General features: G+C 47.7%; 1 protein-coding gene across 4 annotated transcripts in view; it reads left to right on the top strand.

Moving 5' to 3' along the window:
* MYO1C (myosin IC) overlaps positions 1-18,868 on the top strand; it is a 52,000-nt gene extending 33,132 nt beyond the window's left edge. For all 4 annotated transcript variants that reach the window (XM_066333297.1, XM_066333296.1, XM_066333299.1 and 1 more), the window contains exons 2-32: positions 558-713; positions 1,268-1,383; positions 4,292-4,490; positions 5,375-5,455; positions 6,143-6,322; positions 6,517-6,615; positions 6,830-6,943; positions 7,407-7,478; positions 7,694-7,813; positions 8,024-8,106; positions 8,697-8,802; positions 9,108-9,188; positions 9,533-9,624; positions 10,177-10,271; positions 10,406-10,452; positions 10,682-10,762; positions 10,909-11,014; positions 11,497-11,614; positions 11,824-11,937; positions 12,108-12,184; positions 12,293-12,361; positions 12,609-12,693; positions 12,895-13,054; positions 13,795-13,878; positions 14,963-15,056; positions 15,166-15,221; positions 15,598-15,733; positions 16,220-16,290; positions 16,559-16,656; positions 16,831-16,930; positions 17,444-18,868. In XM_066333297.1, the coding sequence (XP_066189394.1) occupies positions 558-713; positions 1,268-1,383; positions 4,292-4,490; positions 5,375-5,455; positions 6,143-6,322; positions 6,517-6,615; positions 6,830-6,943; positions 7,407-7,478; positions 7,694-7,813; positions 8,024-8,106; positions 8,697-8,802; positions 9,108-9,188; positions 9,533-9,624; positions 10,177-10,271; positions 10,406-10,452; positions 10,682-10,762; positions 10,909-11,014; positions 11,497-11,614; positions 11,824-11,937; positions 12,108-12,184; positions 12,293-12,361; positions 12,609-12,693; positions 12,895-13,054; positions 13,795-13,878; positions 14,963-15,056; positions 15,166-15,221; positions 15,598-15,733; positions 16,220-16,290; positions 16,559-16,656; positions 16,831-16,930; positions 17,444-17,470 (3,117 nt within the window). In that variant the 3' untranslated portion in view covers positions 17,471-18,868. The remainder of the gene's footprint in view (positions 1-557; positions 714-1,267; positions 1,384-4,291; positions 4,491-5,374; positions 5,456-6,142; positions 6,323-6,516; positions 6,616-6,829; positions 6,944-7,406; positions 7,479-7,693; positions 7,814-8,023; positions 8,107-8,696; positions 8,803-9,107; positions 9,189-9,532; positions 9,625-10,176; positions 10,272-10,405; positions 10,453-10,681; positions 10,763-10,908; positions 11,015-11,496; positions 11,615-11,823; positions 11,938-12,107; positions 12,185-12,292; positions 12,362-12,608; positions 12,694-12,894; positions 13,055-13,794; positions 13,879-14,962; positions 15,057-15,165; positions 15,222-15,597; positions 15,734-16,219; positions 16,291-16,558; positions 16,657-16,830; positions 16,931-17,443) is intronic.
* Positions 18,869-19,187: the final 319 nt, after the last annotated feature.

Raw genomic sequence — 19,187 nt, 5'->3', positions numbered from 1 at the left:
GTCAGGGGTAGGAGTCTCTCTGCACGTCAGTGTCACAGCCTAAATTCAGTGGCGTGGGATGCAGAAATGCCCATTTCTCATTTCTTCTCAGTTTACTCAGAATTTTCCCATTGGGTGCCTTGCTGAAGCTTTTAATTTGGTCAGCAGTGTGAAGCTGTTTGCTTCTGAGATGAATCATCATTAGTCATGAAAGATTTCTTACCTCGAAACAGCTTCCCGTTGTGAAATCAGAGAGGACAGAGCACATTTCAGTCTCCCTCCTGCTAACAGATGCCTGGGAAAGGAAACCCAAGTTTTATTCTCTCTATCAAGTTTTTCTTTGATTGATTTGAAGTTATTGGAAATTGAGCAGTAATTTTTCCCTAATCCTCCCTCAAAGCAGAGGAGACACCCGTGTCGTAACCACTGTTTTCAGCAGCAGCGGTGGGATTATTTTAATACCCCACTTCAATATCTCATTGTAATACGGTTATCCAAGGGTGACTGTGGTTCTTGGGGACTCGGGGAGCTGCCTGCAAAGCCACAGCCATCCCCATTTCCCCGTGTTTTGTCTGCAGGGATTGGGAGCCAACGGCCTCCGGCTGACCATGGAGAGCGCTCTGACGGCCCGGGACCGTGTCGGGGTGCAGGACTTTGTCCTGCTGGAAAACTTCACCAGCGAAGCTGCTTTCATTGAAAACCTGAGGAAACGCTTCAAGGAGAACCTGATCTATGTGAGTAGCACAGGGACAGTGGCCACGGTGTCCCTCAGTGACCTGGAGTGTGTTGGCTGTGCCCTGCTCTGGGGTTTGGGGATGGTGCTGGCAGCTCACACAGGCTGTGGGTGCTTGTGCCAGGAGCAGCCTGGGCTGTCCTTTGGTGGCTGTAGGGACTCACTGCAGGGCTCCTGTTGGCATCTGGTGGCACTGACAGCGCTGAAAATCCAACTCTCACCACATTCATCCGTCTCCTGAATTCACTCACTTCCACCAACCCCAGACTTGAACTCGATCCTAAATGTTTCTCAGAAATCACCCAGTATTGTGGCTTGTTGGAAACCCTAAAGCCACTTGAGGTGCTTTTTACCCAGCATGGATAACATGGCTGGCACAACTCCAGCAGTGTCACTCCTCCAGAGCTAAGAGTTCTGTTCCTCAGCACCCTGGGTGTGTTTGGAAGCACTCACCATCATCCCCAGCACACCAGGATGGCTGTGCAGCCTCCTGGGACACCTGAGCTCTGCCTCCAGTCCTCCTGGAACCTTCCTGCTCTCTGTTCTGTTTTCCAGACCTACATTGGCTCTGTGCTGGTGTCTGTGAATCCCTACAAGGAACTGGAAATCTACACCAAGCAGAACATGGAGCGGTACCGCGGCGTCAGCTTCTATGAAGTTTCTCCTCACCTGTGAGTGGGTGCCTGGGCAGGTTTTGTCACTCCCACGCAGCTGGGACACGTGAAAAGAGGCCAACAGGACTTTTCCAGTCCCCTGGAAATCCTAGGGCTAGAGAGAATCCTGTGGAGGGTGTGGTGTGAGGCTCTTTCTATTCCTGTTCCTCTCTCCAAAGAGGATGAGTTGCCTTTGCGAGAGCAGTATTTGGAAAGGGAGTTGGTTCCTTCCTGGCTGCAGGAACAGAGTTGCTTACCCAGCCCTGGCAGGACAGGAGTTCATTGTTCCAGGGTTATTTGGGGTCTCTGTGTCCGGGGCTAAGTAGGGGAAAGAGTTTCTGGTGTGTGGGGGTTTCTTTCCTACCTCTGCTGTTACTGCCTGACCAATATTTATCTGATATTTCCCTTGTTGCTAAGATACCCTCAGCCTGTTGGAACAAGGAATGTATTTATTTACATGGTCTGGCTTGGTGAGCATTCCCAATTTCCCGTTAAAAAAAAAATTTGAGGTTTACAGTTATTTTTGAAAGCGTTCGAATTTTTTTTGTCAGGCTGAAAGAAAAAGATGACTGAGAGCTGAGGCCACATGGCTTCAAAATGGGTTTTTTTCAGGACTAAAGGCCAAATTCTGAGCACCTCCAGGAGGATTTTTTTTTTATGTTGTGTTGTGTTTTGTTGTGTGGTTTTGTTTTGTGTGTGTTTTTTTGTTTTTTTTTTTTGTTCTTTTTTTGTTTTTGTTATGTTTGTGTGTTTTGTTTTTTGTTTTTTGTGGTTTTGTTTTTTGTTTTTGTTTTTGGTTTTTTTTTTTTTTAAGAGATCTTGGAAGAGTAAATGATCTTATTTTTGAGCAAACTATTTGGGTTGTTTCTTATTGCTGGCACATGGCCCAGGAGAGTAAACAAACCAGAATGTGCTGCAAGCACAGAGAGGGGGAGAAGCACCATTACTTGGGAAAGTCTCAGCGCTTGAAGTTGGATTTGTCAGGACAGAAATGTGATTTTACTGTGTGAGCCCAGGTGGGGGAGAATGAATCCTGGAAAACTCTGCATTCAAACCTGCTCACTTCGCTTTGCCTGTGGTCAGGGAAGGGCTTCTGTGGCCTTGGATGTGAATTTTGGGACTCTGGAGAATCCTTGGGGCTGTGGCTCTGTTTTTAAGTGTACAGTGGGACCAGGATGATGACAGTGCTCATGGTTAGCATGGAGCACTGAGCAGATGTGTTTAATTCCACTTAAATCACAGTGTAGCTGGTTATTTCTTATGTTTGCTTTCTCCTTTTAACAAGCCCCTTCAGAAGCTGTAAAATGTGCAGCTCATAAGTGAACTCTGGAGAACTGTGATCCTGGAAACTGCTGTACCCACTGGGAAAACAGAATTTTTTGTCAACTGTTTTTGCTCTCCCGTTGCATTGTTTGATTATTTTATTACATTATTTGATTATATATGCATTTAAAAATCCTCTGAGGAGCATCAAAACGCTCCACCTGCAGTGTAGTGCTCTGGGCTTCTCCTTTTCCAGTAACTCAGGTGTCTCTTTTCCTCTTTCTCCTCTTCTGAACTGACTCTAGAAAGCCAAAACACTTCAAGATCTCCATTGCAGTGTCAGATATTTCGAGTGCAGGCCTGAGCACTGGGTTTTCTGGGAAGGGCCTCACACTCAGAGGAGGAAAGTTATCCCTATGGGCTTGGATCACAGCATATTCCCAAAGATCTGTCACATCCTGTCCTGTCTCTGGCCTGCAAATGGGACCATAAACATCTTTATTTACAGTGATTCTGTCTGTGGCTGACTGGAGCCCTCAGGGCCATAAACCACCCCATAAAGGCACGGGGGAGGGCCAGAGGCACTTCTTCAAATCCAAATTAAATTTGCATTTATTCAGCTGTTTTCCAAAGGCCTCCAGAGGCAGAATCTGGATGGGGGAAGAGAGGAACATGATGTATTTCGTGGGGTGAGTTGTGTTGCCAAGGGAGCTCGTTGGTGTTGCCTTAGCACCAAGTATTAATAGACTGGAGAAGGCCACAGCTGTTATTTTGGTGTGATTACTTCTAATTAATAGCACAGCAGGAGAGTTTAAAAAAATTCAAAACAAAAAATTAAAAAAGCCAAGCCACTAAAACGTTTTCAGGTGTATGAAGCCAGAATATCAGCTTGATCTCCACATGTGAGAGCTGCAGATGTTGTTAGGGAGGTTGTCTGATGTGGGTTGTCCTTTTCCTGTCCCCCTGAGCAGTTGTCACCATTGTCACTCATCCCCTGCTGCTCTCTGGTGTTGTCGGAGTGTGTGTGACTCTGGGTGTGAGATCCCGTCTGCTCACAGCACAGAAATGAAAGAAAAAGCAGCAGAGGAGGAAGCAGAAGGGCAGGGCCAGACTCTGTGCAGGCAGGGGAAGTGCCTGGTCTTTGGGGCAGAGGGGACCTGCAGGATGCTCCTTAATCTCTGGTGGCTTTTCCAGCTCTTCCCACCATCCAGGAGAAGCTCTGGAGCCACCCAGACAGCAAAATCCTGTTGTGACCTTCTGAACGTGTCATCACTTAGAAGATAAGCAAGAAAAAAAATACCAGTGGAGAACAAGGTGTTTCCTGAGTGTAAAACTTTCCTGTCCCACGGGACCAGAGCTGAGAGAGATCATTTATATTTAGAAAAGCCAGTTGATCTGCACAATTTAGTCGACTTCTACCTTTTTATTTTTTTGTCAGAAAAAAAAAAAAAAAAAGTGGAAAGATCAGCCTCAGAGAATCTGACAGTTTGTGTCAGGACCCTGCAGAAGCTTGGCTGGGTGGCCGAGGTGTGACCAGAGGTGTCACTGCTGTCGCACCTTGTCACCAGTGTGACCTCCCCCAGCCCCCGGCCTGGGGCTGGTTTTGGGGGATGTCTGTGCCGGGATTTCTGAGGCAAAGCCCCTGATGTCTGTCCCCTCGCAGCTACGCCATCGCAGACAATTCCTACCGCTCTCTGCGCACCGAGAGGAAGGATCAGTGCATCCTCATCTCCGGGGAGAGCGGCGCCGGCAAAACCGAGGCCACCAAGAAGATCCTGCAGTACTACGCTGTCACCTGCCCCGCCAGCCAGCAGGTCGAGACCGTCAAGGACCGGCTGCTGCAGTCCAACCCCGTCCTGGAGGTAATCCCCAGGGAATGCTGGCCCTGGGAGTGTTCCCCTGTCCCGGCCGAGGCGCTGGGGACAGCGGGGCTCCGTGGGGCGGTGACACGGCGTGTCCCGGGAGTGCCCTGTGGGCACATGGCCGGGGAATCCTGCTCTGATCCCCGGCCAAAGCAGTGCCGGCCCTTTCCAGCCCTCCAGGAGCAGCTGTGGCACGGATGGGTGTGGGGAAGGAGGGGATTTGGCATGGGAAGAGCTCTGGATCGCTGCAGGACTCTGGAAAGGGGCACATCCCAGGGGGCAGCTCAGAGAGGCTGGGTTTGTTTTCTGGTGCTGTGGTGTCCTCTAGTGTCCAGCCCTGGCTGTGTGCAGTGCCCTGAGATGTCCCTGTATCCCTGTGCCCTGAATCCCTGTATGTCTGTGCCCTCTATCCCTGTATCCTGGATCCCTGTATACTGTATCCCTGTATGTTCCTGTATCCCTGTATATTCCTGTATCCCTGTGCCCTATAAATCCCTGTGCCCCATAGCCCTGTATCCTATATCCCTGTATGTCCCTGTATCTCAGGGCAGGTGAGCTCCAGCAGCAGGAGATCCCCCAGCCCGTGTGGCAGCAGTGACAGAGGGCTGTGGTGGCAGTGCAGCCTGGCCAGGGCTGTCAGGTGTGTCCTGTGCTGTCAGCAGTGGAGTGGCACTGAAGTCATCCTGCAGGGGACTGGAGATGTTTTCAGGGATGTTCCATCTGCACTGGGCATACAGAGCAGCATCAGGATTCAGGCAGCAATCTCTTTCCTTCTGGGTTTCCAGGAAGGAAAATCCTAGGCTGTAAATAAATAACTGGCAGCTTCACCCAAGTGTTTATAAATAGTCTGACTTGGTGCTCATTTATTTTTTTTTTCATTCCAGGCCTTTGGAAATGCAAAAACCCTTCGGAATGACAACTCCAGTCGCTTTGGGAAGTACATGGACGTGCAGTTTGATTACAGGGTAAGCTGGAATCTGGTTTCTATTTCAGGACTGGTCCCAGGTACAGGAGTTCTCTGTGTTCTCGTGTTGCTGTGAGTGTGTAGTGGGTGCTTTGCATTTCCTTGGTGACAGCATCAGCAGAGCCTGTGGTGGCAAAGTTTGGTCCAGAGGGTTTTATGGCACTCGCTCTCCTTTCATTCCTCCCTTATTTCTCTGTACAAGGAGACAGTGAGATCAAACCCTTTTATTTCCAGAGTATTTTATTTCTGGTGCTCTGAGCCAATGGATTCTCCCCAGGTAAATCCACACAAGAATGCTGAGAGATCTGAAGATAACCCCTGTCCTGTGTAACTCTGCTCAGAATTTGTGTCCCACTCTGATCCCAGCTGCCCCACAGCAGCAGGGTGGGCACAGTGCAGGGGCTGAGGAGCTCAGCACTGCCATCCTCCAGGCCTTTAGGTCTCCTTTGGTCCCTCCACACTCAGTTTTGGTGCTTTCCCTTTGTGCTGAATTCCTAGAAGGAATTTTAGCACTCAAGTCACCACCGTGCTGGAGCTGAAATGGAGCTTGTGGCACACAATGACAGGTCATTTTCTGCGGGTTTTTTTTTGGGTTTTGCTTCAGATCTTGTCCTTGAACAGACAATCAAGAAGCAGAAACGTTTTCCTCTGTGTTATGAACTCTTCCCATGTGTCTGGGTTGGTTTAGGGGGCTCCTGTTGGGGGCCACATCTTGAACTACCTCCTGGAGAAATCCCGAGTTGTGCACCAGAACCACGGCGAGAGGAACTTCCACATCTTCTACCAGCTGCTGGAAGGAGGGGAGGAGGACCTGCTGAGGAGGCTGGGCCTTGAGAAGAACCCACAGCAGTATCACTATTTAGTAAAGGTGAACATTAACTATAATTCTTAAAATTTTATATGACCGGAGTGGGATATCTCCCATGGACTCTGTAATTTCCTTCCCCCCTCTTCAGAAATAACTCTGAGGTGGCTGCTATAAAAAGAAACACAATGCATTGAGCATGGATAATGTATCTTTGATGATTATTTACTTATTTATATCAAACTGTGTCTTTTTAGGGTCACTGTGCAAGGGTGAGTTCCATAAATGACAAAAATGAGTGGAAGATCATGAGGAGAGCCCTGTCTGTTATTGGCTTCAATGACAGTGAGGTGGAGGTGAGAGTGTTTAACAGCACAGATTTTCCTACTTTTAAGGATTTTTTTCTGTTTGATTTGGGATTGACATCAGTGAATCAACTCAGAGTGAATGTATTCCTTAGAAAAATCCTGAAAAAGACACAAACTGTTCTCCTAAAATGTGAATTAACACAAAAACCTCTCTGTGTGTTCAATCCACCATCCTGATCTCTGCCTGTTGCTTCCATGGCAGGATTTGCTGAGCATTGTGGGCAGTGTCCTGCACCTGGGGAATGTCCAGTTTGCTGCTGATGAGCAGGGGAATGCTCAGGTCACTACAGAGAATCAGATTAAATACCTGGCCAGGGTGAGTATCACCAGTCAGGGAGATACCACAGGAAAGGTGAATTGTAGAGGATTCCTCACTTTGAGCTTGATATCATCATATCATTTTAGACTGTGATTTACAAGTTGTCATAAATTTCACTTTTATTTGACCTAAATAAAATGCAAATATTATCATCAAACCCATTTAATTGACAATTTAATCTCAACCCACCACTGAGATTTCCACCTTCAGGCAGTGAGGTAGGAATAGACTCTGGAAAAGAGTTTTAAAGAAAAAACACCTTTGGGACCTTTGCTTGGTCACTTCCTTCCAGCCAATTCATTTGTTAGCTCATCTCCCTGCCAGAAAGGAGGGAAGGGGAGGGATTGATGCTGCAGAGATGTTCAGTGTGAGTGGGAAATGCAGGGTTGTTTCACTGGGCTGGGATTTTAGGAAAATGGAATGTACAGCTCCATGAATTAATTGAATATCCTGCATGCAGCTGCTGGCAGTGGATGGCTCTGTTCTTCGGGATGCACTGATCCACAAGAAGATCATAGCAAAAGGAGAGGAGGTAAGAACAGGCTCTGGAGTGTTTGGGAGGGAAATGGCATAAAATAAATCAGTTCTGCCAGCAGTTCCCTCATCACCTCTCCCAGGAGGTTGTCACTGCACTGGTGATGGCTCAGCCACCAGACGGATGCTTTCGAGTGGCTGTTTAATGATGATGAGGCTGGAAAAGGGGGTTTTGGGGGCTGCTGAGTGTTTTTTATCTGCTCCTGCCTGCAGCTGGTGAGTCCCCTGAACCTGGAGCAGGCAGCCTACGCCAGGGACGCCCTGGCCAAGGCTGTCTACGGCCGCACCTTCTCCTGGCTGGTCAACAAGGTCAACAAATCCCTGGCTTACAAGGCAAGAGAACCTTCTGTTTTGTTGATAGTCACCCAAACGTGAAAGTAATTTCCAAACCTTTCAGCTGCAAAGCAAGTTCTGTGCTTTTAGTAATTTCTAAATTAATTTGTTCTTCAAATTTGCACGGTAAATGCTGGGATTAAATGATGGAGATCCAGGGATGGATCATCTGTGAGGAAGTATCTACATTTTTTTTCTGCTCTGTTGCAGGAAGAGAAGTTTCCAGGCTGGAGAAGTACAACAGTTCTAGGATTGCTGGACATCTATGGGTTTGAGGTTTTCCAGCACAACAGGTTTGTTTTGATAAATTCTGAATTACAGTATTCAGTTATGGTGCTTTCTCTCCCTTGTGAAACAAGGATTTACTCCATTTCTTAGTGAAAGAGGTGGCATTTAACTGTCAGGACATCAGGTGAAAAACTGATCGTCACAGGGCTTCTAACACTTAGGACATCCAGCTAATAATTAGCATTTACAGCTATTAATGGTCCTGTGTTTTAAATATTTTAAATAAATTGTTGGGTTTGGGGTGTATCCATGCCTTACCTTGGGCCTTTGTCCTGCTCTCCAGCCCAGGGGTGGCAGAGTCTGAAACCTCCTTGGCAGGCAGCACTGAACCAAGACTTCCAAATTTGCAGTGTTATTGGGCCTTTATTCAAAGTGCTTGTGTTCCTCCATGTTCCATCCTTCATGTCCATTTTTCCCTCCTTCTGGAACTCTTTGAGTTTCCCTAAATAATAAACCTACTAAATGCATGCAGTCAGCAAATAAACACTTCACAAAAATTATTTCTCTTGATTTTCTGTTTCCTTGCTGCTCCCACTGTTTGTACCTCCTTCTGTACAAACAGTGATTTTTTTTCCCCCCTGATTTTTCTTTGCAGCTTTGAGCAGTTTTGTATTAATTATTGCAATGAGAAGTTGCAGCAGCTCTTCATAGAGCTCACCCTGAAGTCAGAGCAGGAGGAGTACGAGTCCGAGGGCATCGCGGTAAGAGCCCAAATCCTCCCTTCCCTCTCCTTTCAAGATAAGATCTTGATAAGATAATTCAAGAACTTTCCTTTTTCCCTTCTTTTTGAAACCCTGGTAACTGTGTGAGACAGCTGGAAGTGAGTAATGCCATCCCAAGCTTTTCCCCTGATTTTAATAAAGGTAGTGTTAGGAAAACGAAAGTGATCATTAAAAAAGCTTTGACAGAAGGATTAAGTCCGGTGCTCTCTGAAATGATCTGAAATTGCCGTGTTTCTTTTCCAGTCTGGAGTTGTTTTCACCAAAATGATTTCTTGTCTTTGCAGTGGGAACCAGTTCAGTATTTCAATAACAAAATAATTTGTGATTTGGTGGAAGAGAAATTCAAAGGCATCATTTCTATTTTGGTGAGTTGAAAACATCTTTTTGAATGAAGAAAATTTCAGGCAGTGTAGTGGAAAACAAGGGAAAAATCAGTTTATGTTGGAAGTGTTTGAGTAGGTGGGAAGAGCAATAATGCACTGAATAGTGACACCATTAAAAGTCATTGCATCACCTCCAGGGGCTCTGGGGAAAGCAGCTCCCAGTCCAGGCAGTCTGGAAGGAGGGAAATGTTTTCCTTTTCAGCTCCAGGATTCTTCATTTATTGAGCTAAAAGTCAGTTCTGTGGAAAAGCCAAAGGGGCAAACTGGGGCAGAGCTTCAGTGAGGCAGAGCCCAGTCAGAAACCCCTGGAATTTGTGTGTTTGTAGGATGAGGAGTGCCTGAGACCTGGGGATGCCACAGACACAACATTCTTGGAGAAACTGGAGGAGACTGTGAAGAACCACCCCCATTTCCTCACGTGAGTGTTCCTTCAGCTAAGGGATTCCAGTGTGTGAATAACATCCTCACTGTGCTGGCTCCCACATAAATGATGATAATTTTCTTTAACAAAGAGATTTGATTGATATTTAAGATAATATAAAATAAGTTGTCAACACTAAGTACCTGACTGAGTTCTAGAATGCAACAGGAGCAACAAAACTCTTGTTCCTGACTCGCCTCTCACCTTGCAGATGCTTTACTTCAGTTTTGGAGCTCCAAATGTCTGTTTATTCTGAATGTTCTGCTTTTATTCTGAATGCTCAGTTTAGGATGTCTACCTCTTTTGTGCACACAGAATCACTCTGCAAGGAGCACTGAAATGTCCCTTTTAATTAAACATAAATATATTTAATGACACTTCTGTGACCTGCTGGTTGATAACTTCATTTACCTAAAAATCACCGAGTGCAATTTACATTCCTTGCTCAGCCTCTGCACAGTCCCACTCCCAGGACTGAACGTCCTGGTGCTTTTTGAAGTGAATCCTGCAGGATTTTGTTTCCCCTGAAGGTTTTTGCTCCCTCCCCAGGCACAAACTCGCTGACCAAAAGACGCGCAAGTCCCTGGGGCGGGAGGAGTTCCGGCTCTCGCACTACGCTGGGGATGTCACCTACAGCGTTGCAGGTAACACAGAAAAACCAAAAATCTGGGCCTAAAACTCATCCCCACATCGTTTGATCAACCAGAGCAATTTCAGATCTCAAATCCCTGCCTTGAAGTTCCAGTGGAACAGCCTGAGTGGTTTGTTTCTCTTCCAGGTTTTCTAGATAAAAACAACGACCTTCTCTTCCGGAACCTGAAGGAGGTGAGTGTGGAGGGAGGAAGTTTCCAGGACAGAATGAGGAGTTGGGTTTAAAATGAGGTGGCACCTGAGGGAAAGGATTCCTCAGACTCCACCTGGAGGCTGTGTGTCCACAGGGCTGTGCTCTGAAAAGACTGAGATCCCAATGTTCATTTTGTTATTTTAAATAGTTTTGTTCTCAAGTTTCTCTGGTAGCTCTCTGTACTTCATCTCTGAAAACATCTCTCTGCAGACCATGTGCAACTCAGAGAACCCCATCATAAACCAGTGCTTTGACAGGACAGAGCTGACAGACAAAAAGAGACCTGAAACGGTGAGAACTCAAGAGCTGCAGGGGACTGTGGCTGTTCCCTCTTTTTAAAACATGAACTCTCTGACATGACTCTCACAGGGATGCTGCTGGTTTGTAGCCAGCTCTAAGTCATCCCTTCATGTGTAGTTTTCTGTTTTTTCTCCTAGGCAGCGACTCAGTTCAAAAACAGCCTCGCCAAGCTCATGGAAATCCTGATGTCCAAAGAACCCTCCTACATTCGCTGCATGAAACCCAACGATGCCAAACAGGCTGGTATGGCCCTGGGGACAGGGGCAGGGCACTGCATCCCAGTCAGGGAGGCACAAAAAGGAGCCAAACGAAGCCCTGCGCGATTTTGGGTTCGTGCCTGAGCTCCTTTAGGGAGAGTTTGGCAGTGCCAGCAGCCAGGAGTCCCAGTGGGAGCACTGCTCTTGGGTAGAGGAAGGTCGTGGTTAAAGTAAAGAATTATTGACCTGTGTAAATTCATTATAATGACTTTATTCTCCCCCAGTTTCAGTTCCTCTATGCATAAAACATCCCAAAGGAAAACTTCATTTTGGAGCTAAATATAAATAATTAAGAACAAGTGGGAGGGGGGAAGGCAGGAGACACAAAACCGTGTGGGACTTGTGCTGTGAGGGTTCACTGGAGGTTAAAGATAATTGTGGAGATACAACAAGAGCTGAACATTGCCCTTCTCCTGACCAAGGGGCAGCTGTGCACTGATTGTTTCTCCATTTCCATGCCCTGCCAAGATCGGTTTGATGAGGTCCTGATCCGACACCAGGTGAAGTACCTGGGGCTGATGGAGAACCTGCGGGTGCGCAGAGCCGGCTTCGCCTACCGCAGAAAATACGAGGTGTTCCTGCAGAGGTGAAGCTCCTTTGGAATTCTTTCCTCTGCTGATCCCTCTCCCTGAGCTTCATCCCATTCACGTTGAGGCTGGGAGCTGTTTTGAGCACACAGGGGCAGATTTACCACCTAGAGGAGCGGGAAGCTTGGGCTCTCTCCCTTCCCATGACTCCTCTCCCTCCTTGGATTGCACTTCTCTCCCTAAGATTTCCTCTGCTGCCAATTCCCAGGTACAAATCCCTGTGTCCAGAGACGTGGCCCACGTGGGATGGGCGGCCCTATGATGGGGTGGCTGTGCTGGTGAAGCATCTTGGCTACAAACCAGAAGAATACAAAATGGGACGGTCAGTTCTGTGTTCTCAGTTTGAGGTTATGAATCACTGCATGGCCTTGTTGTCCCTTTGAAATAAAGCTTCTCCAGATAATGGGGGAGGAAAGATTACAGAGTCCAGAGGGGATGCCAAAAGCAAGTTGCTCCAGCATGTGAAATGTAATTCTGCATTTCTATTTCCAGAACAAAGATTTTTATCCGCTTTCCCAAAACCTTGTTTGCGACAGAAGATGCTCTAGAAGTGAGGAAGCAGAGTCTGGGTGAGGCACTCACACTTGCAGTGGATTTCTATTTAAAAAGTTGAGTCTTTTTCTACCAAAATGTGCTTGATCACAGTTGCAAATCTGCTGCTTTTCTTGCAATTCCAGCCACAAAAATGCAGGCGACGTGGAGGGGTTTCTACCGCAGGAAGAAATTCCTGACCATGAAACGCTCAGGTAGGAGAGACATGGAAAGAGGGAGAGATGTTCCCCCAGCAGCTCCCATAGCAATTCCCATCTTTTTACTGACATTTATCCTATCTATCATATTATTAAAAACTCATATTCTTGTCCCCATGCCCCAGTGAAAGCTGGTTATTTCCAGAGTGGGTTTTCCTGAGCATTTTTGGTGCCAGTTTTGTGTGTGGAGTCAGTCTGGGGATGAAGGAACTCCCTTAATTCAAAATCTTTGTGTTATTTTTAGCCATCACCATCCAGTCCTGGTGGAGGGGAACCCTGGGACGCCGAAAAGCTGCCAAGAGGAAATGGGCAGTGGAGACAATCAGGAGGTGTGTAAAGAGCAGCCCAAGCCCTCAAACATCACATTCCTTATCAATAAGATGCTAAAATCCCCTTCCTTGTCACTACAGAGTTTTTCTTTTTTTAAAATAAGTTACAACTATTAAACAAAGCCCAGGAAATAGAACCTTTAAATACCACTAATTTTGATTACTTTTGAAAGTTTCTAACAATATTTTCCACACCCACAGGTTCATTAAAGGCTTCATTTACCGGAACCACCCGCGGTGCCCAGAGAACGAGTATTTCCTGGATTACATCCGCTTCTCCTTCCTGATGAACCTCAAGAGGAACTTACCAAAAAATGTCTTGGACAAATCCTGGCCAACTCCTCCCCCATCACTGTGTGAGGTGGGAATGAGCCCTGGGATGTGGGAGGGGAATCCAGGCCTAGAGGATTGCAGCTTCTTGGAGCCTGGTGCTGTTGCCAGCACCATTTTCTCCTGGGTTTCTCATCCATTTCTGAAATTTCTTTCAGTTTTTCTCTTAAAAAACTCAGTTCCCTCTGCTGCTGTTATTATTCTGCATCTGCTTCAATTGGTTTATCTGCTCAAAACAAAATATTGCAGAAAATCCCCGTTACCTTATCCAAAGAATTGTTTGGATTGAAGGTACAGCTGGAAGGAAGGAAAGGAAGGAAGGGCACAGCAGTGCAGGGAAGAGGGATTCTGGTGTTTATTTCTCATTCTAAAGCAGCTGGAGAAGTCCCAGGGCAAACCCTTGTAAAGAAAGGCAAAAAATCAACTACTTATTATTTAATTCTTGGTCAGGAAACAGCTTTTTTAACCCAGCAGTGCATTTTCTGCAGTTGCTGCTGCTCTGTTGGGTTTGTCAGTGGTTCTGGGCTGTTGGGTTTTTGTCCCTGTTGGGTTTTTGTCCCTCTCAAGTTTAACCCTCTTGGGTTTATCAGTGTTCTGAGCTGTTGGGTTTTTTTTCCTTTTGAGTTTGGCCCTATTTGGTTTGTCCCTGTGGGTTTGTCAGTGGCCCTGGGCTGTTTGGTTTTGTCCCTGTGGGTTTGCCCTGGCTCTGAGCTGTTGGGTTTTGTCCCTGTGGCTCTGTCCCCTGCTCTGAGCTGTCCCCTCTCCCCTCAGGCGTCGCAGCTCCTGCGCAGGCTCTGCATGCAGAACATGGTCTGGACCTACTGCAAGAGGATCAGCCCCGAGTGGAAGCAGCAGGTACAGGGCACCTTTGCAGCATTTTCCTGCCATTCCCAAGGGCTGAACTCAGGGAATGGAGGAGAGAGCAGCTGGGTGGGAGGGCCAGGGCTGTGCCCTGGGACTCAGGGCAGCAGTGGGAGCTGCAGGGTTGTGAATTGCTGCCACAAAACAGTGTCACTGGTTTGGGTTTAGGTTAGACACAGAACACTAAAGGCCTGGAATGTGCACAGAAGAGACCCCATTCTATACATATTTCAATAGGTACTATTTACACAGGCTGTGGAGCCAAGCCCCCACATAATTTCTCTATTGAAAGGCCCTGCTACTCTGCCCATGGAAGCTAAAAATATAAGAAGCTGCATTATTCTGCCTGTACCATGTAAAGTTGAGAGTAAGAATCCTGCAGACACAAACCCAGTCATTTTCCAAACAGAGAACTTACAGGAACAGTTTCAGCTGCTCTGTTGTAGCTAAAAAGAATAAAAATGATACTGAGATTTGATTCTTCCCATGGAAAGGTAGGGGGAGGGAGTTTTTGTACTAAAAAAAAAAAAAAAAAAAAAAAAACCAGCTCAGTGAAGAGACATAATAGGAGATGTTTGCTGTAACTGCCATGAAGGTTTTTCACTGCACCATCTCTCACCTTCTGCAGTGCATGGACACCTGGAATGAAAGGCTGGGGCTGAGCCTGTGATTAAGGACATGGGATTAACTCAGCTCAGCAGCTGCTGTCCCCCAGTAAACCAGACTCACTGATAAGGAGCCTCTTTTATCCCCATTTTCCCCTGTAAATCATCCCAGTTGCCTTTGTCCTGTGTCACAGCCTTGGCCCCAAGTACAGCAGTGGGGATTTCAATCACTTTCCCAGTCCCTGGTTTGTTCTTGGAGTAAAGGAGCCCAGGGCTCAGGTCACTGACAGGGGCTGGAGCTCTGCCACCACCTCCAGGGACTGAAAGCTTTGGGTGACTCCTCATCCAAACAGGAACTAAATGAGGACTGCTAATAAAACCACAAAGGGAACATCTCTTCTAACACAAATGTATCTTCTTAAGGAGGAGAAATTTTATACTAAACAAGAAAACTTATTTTTTTGTCCTTGCAGTTGGAACAAAAAGTAATTGCCAGTGAGATTTTCAAGGGTAAAAAAGACAATTATCCTCAGAGTGTTCCCAGGCTCTTCATCAACACTCGACTGGGTGAGTGGGGGTTGCCAAGTTGAACAGGAGGAAGGAAGGGGGGGATTAATGAACTCTTTTCTTGCTGTAAATTCTTTTCTGACCTCCCACCTCTTTGGTTTTAATACAGGTAGAGAAGAAATAAATACTAAAGTCCTTCAGGCATTAGAAAATGAAGCACTTAAGGTGAGAGATGTGTCATAATACTTTTGTCAAGCTCCCAGTTATTCAGCAGAGGGGCAGACTAGAATTCTGGAGAAAGTACAGCAAGAATTTCACATTATATTAAGCTTGTAATAGTTTTGAGGACTGCCTGGGAAGAGCTGATGGATTAGAAAGTGACGATTTGTGCAGTTTAATGATTAATTGAATGGGTTACAGCTGGAGGGGAAGGGGGAACCCCCAGAGGACCCCAAACCTGTCCCCAGGGTGTGTCTGGGGCAGTGGGGAAGTTGTGGCACAGAGAATTCCCTGCATTCCTGGCTCCCCAAGGCCTGGTTGGTGCCTGCTGGGGGCTGGCAGTGCCCCAGGGGGGATGTGGCCCTGCTCACTCGTGTTTCAGTACGCAGTGCCCGTGGTCAAGTACGACAGGAAGGGCTACAAGGCCAGGGCACGGCAGCTGCTGCTCACCCAGAGCTCGGCCATCATCGTGGAGGAGGCCAAGGTCAAGCAGCGCATCGACTACGCCAACCTGACAGGTGGGAATGGCACAGGGATGGGGCTGGGCACCCCCCTGACCCTGCACCTCAGCTGCACTGAATAGGTACCACTCCCAACTCCAGTTTGTCTTTGTCCTGGACAAGAATGGGATGAGCTGATCCTGGCAAACATTTTAGTATCTTGAAATTGGGTTTTTCTAAAATGAAACTTCATAAAATGGCACCAAAATGACTCAATTCATCTCCCTCAACCCTCCCCCTGTGTGATTTCCCAGTTTCAGGGCCTGGCCGTGGGACGACAGGCTGGGCCTGGGCCACTGCTGTAGCTTTTGGCCCTCGGAATATCTGACAGGGACTGGATTCTGCGGGAGGGGGAACTGCTGAGCCTGCTGCAGTGTGGTCCCTGCAGCCTTGGGCTGCAGCCTCTCAGCTGTGCTGTGTGGGAGCAGTTGCTGCATTCCTGGAGAGGCTGTGAGCCCTCCCCGGGTCTCAGCAGTGCCGGTGACACTCCTGATCTCTCCCCAGGCATCTCTGTCAGCAGCCTGAGTGACAACTTGTTTGTGCTGCACGTGCACTGTGAGGACAACAAGCAGAAGGTACCGGGGACTCACCTTTCCCTCCTGCAGCCTCCTCTGGAGAAAGGGTGACAGGCACAGGGAGCACAGCCAACTGGGAGGAGGGGGTGACAAGGTGACAGAGATGTGACTTTGTGCCAGCTCTTTCACTGGATTTCCCTGTGTTCTCTGCTGGGGCTCAGCAGTGCTTGTTTGGCCCCTCTGGTGCTGCCCCTGTCCCTTACAGCAGGGTAGGTTTGGTACAGTGACACCAAAGCCATGATCCTAAAGCCATGATCCCTCCTCCCAGGGAGACGTCGTCCTGCAGAGTGACCACGTGATTGAGACATTGACAAAAACAGCCATTCTGGCCAACAAAATCAACAATGTCAACATCAACCAGGGCAGGTGAGTGACACCAGGGCCCTGCCCCAGCTCTGCTGCTCCCTGTATCCCATCCAAATCTACCCAGTCCACCTCAACCAAGGCTCCAAAGCACATCTGTTGCAGCCCTGTTAACACCCAGCTCCTGCAGAGTCCCACACACTCACGAGGGCTGTTCTCACCCTTTACTCTTCACAGCATAAAGTTCACAGTGGGACAAGGCAAAGAAGGGATCATCGACTTCATCTCGGGATCGGAGCTGCTCATAGCCAAAGCCAAGAACGGGCATCTAACAGTGGTGAGTGTGGGCTGGGGATCACTTACCCTGGATCCCAACCAGCATTCTGACATGGGACACATGCCATGGGATGTTCCTGCCAGTGGCAGGGCCCTGCTGTCTCAGCCTTTCCCCCACTTGGAGCTGGGCACAGGGCTCCTGCAGCCCTGAGGGGCTGCCAAACTCACACTCAGCAAGGGACTGTTCTAACACTCACTTAACTGCCACCCCCCGAGATTCATTTATTCCATAGCAAATCAAATTTTAATATATTTTAAAACTCAAAACAAAATCCTCTCCCCTTCTCAGCTTGTTTGTGGTGATCCTGGCAGTCAGATCTGGCTCACAGCTGATTTATGCACTGTCAGATCCCAGCTTATTCAGAAATAAATCCAGAACAAATCCAGACTGGATGTCTCCCAGCAGAGCGGAGAGCTCCCATAAGGACCAGAGGCTGCCCAGCCTCAGAATGTTCAGGAATTCAAAGTTTTGCAGCATTTTGAACACACTTTCAGACCTGTCCTTTACCTGCAGGTCGCTCCTCGGTTGAATTCCCGATGATGAAAAGTTCCCTGTTCCAGGACCTTTCCCTCCACGGACCTGGCTGAGCGTTGCTCCCAGCAAACCTCTCCTTCCTCGCTTTGCTCTTTCTGTTATTACCAAAGACCTGCACCTTCAGAACCACCACGAAATCCATCCTTGCTCTCCTGTCTTAAAGCCCCAGACAAAGGCCTTCTCCTCTCTCCTTACCCGACTGAACGTGAGGTCCATCAGCATCCCTGCAAACCACAGCTCGGGACCTTCAGCTGAGTTTAAGCCCTGATGGAAATGACCAAAATTTGTGCTTGTCATCACCAAACAAAAGAGCACAATCAGGAAACAAGTAACTCTGCTGCTTTCTCAGCCAAATCACTGAAATGCCAAACTTTGTATTCAGAATGTTTTATGAAGAATTTTGCTCGGAGATGTTTTAATGCTTTGTGTAACAAATATAGTGAAGCCATATTATGTAAATGAGTAAAACCTGTAAATACTTTATAGCCAAGGACGAGATGCACTACGAGAGATGGAGTTGATGTGGAAACTTTTATGTTTTAGATTTGGAATTTTTGTTGTATTTAGTTTACGGTTACAAGGTATAACCTGAAAAACCCATCATGTAAATTCTTCACTGATCAGGAGCCAGAGACTTTTATCTTGTTTTGAAGTCAGCTGTCCCATTTCTTGCTGTCTATTTTTATACCGCAGGAATTTTTCATATCCACACAAACACAATGTAATACAGACTGCAGAGGTTACCACTGCTCTGGACTGGCCATGGGATGAACATGAGCTTTCCCCTTTGCCTTTCCCTGTCTGGAGTCCCCACTGCCCCTTCCTCACACAGCTCCCCAGGCTCAGAGCAGCACCTTCAGGAAAAACAGCTTTTCCTCTTGCTCCTAGCCGTAACTGGAAGCCTGATTCCCACAGTATTTATACCAGTGCCTCAGTGCTGCCTTACCAGGGAGGGCTGGGCACTGCTGTTGCCCCACAGCTCCAGGGACACAGGGGTTGGGTGCTGGCTGCAGCACAGGCTCCTCCTCAGAACCTTCCTTTAGCCCCAACAGCTGCACAGTGCACAGCTCCATGGGGAATTCCTGCTGCATCCATGGCACAGCTCCACAGCCCAGCCTGTGCATCCTGCTCTACTTGCCTTAGCCATGCTCCTCCTCCATCCTGCTGCAGCCACAGCCAGCCCTGGATGACTCTCACCCACTGCTGCCTCTCTCACCCCCTCAGCTCCATCTCCTCTGCTCTGGTTCCTGACACCATGCCATTGTCCAGCCCTGCTCCAGGCTGGAATGTGGGATACCCTGCAGGCCATCCCCCAGATGTGCTCAGTGTGTGCAGAGCACACTGCAGATGGTGGTGTATAACCTCTGCCAGACTATGCTGAATAAATTTTTACAAAAAAACCAACTCCCCTTGTCTGTGGTGCAGTTTCCTTACGTGGTTTAGGGGGAGGTTGACCCCAGCCCCAGCTCAGTGTCCATTCCCAGCAGAGCAGATAACCTGTGTCCCTTCTCTCCATCTATGGAACTGCACTGGATGGGAAGTGCTGGAACAGCAGGTGAGAGGAATTCACCAACCATTTCCCAGGGATTTATATAGGGAAAGACTATAAAAAGGGCTGCTCCAGCAGCATAACTCACGCTCAGACCAAATCTTCCTTAGCTCCTGTCTGAAGAACAAGGCTGTTCCTGCTGCTCCCTCTCCCTCCAACTGTTCCTAGTACAAG

The sequence above is a fragment of the Sylvia atricapilla genome, chromosome 20 (genome assembly GCF_009819655.1).
Source record: "Sylvia atricapilla isolate bSylAtr1 chromosome 20, bSylAtr1.pri, whole genome shotgun sequence".
Taxonomy (NCBI): domain Eukaryota; kingdom Metazoa; phylum Chordata; class Aves; order Passeriformes; family Sylviidae; genus Sylvia; species Sylvia atricapilla.
The sequence above is the reverse complement of the archived record's forward strand: the minus strand, read 5'-3'. Positions and strand labels throughout refer to the sequence as shown.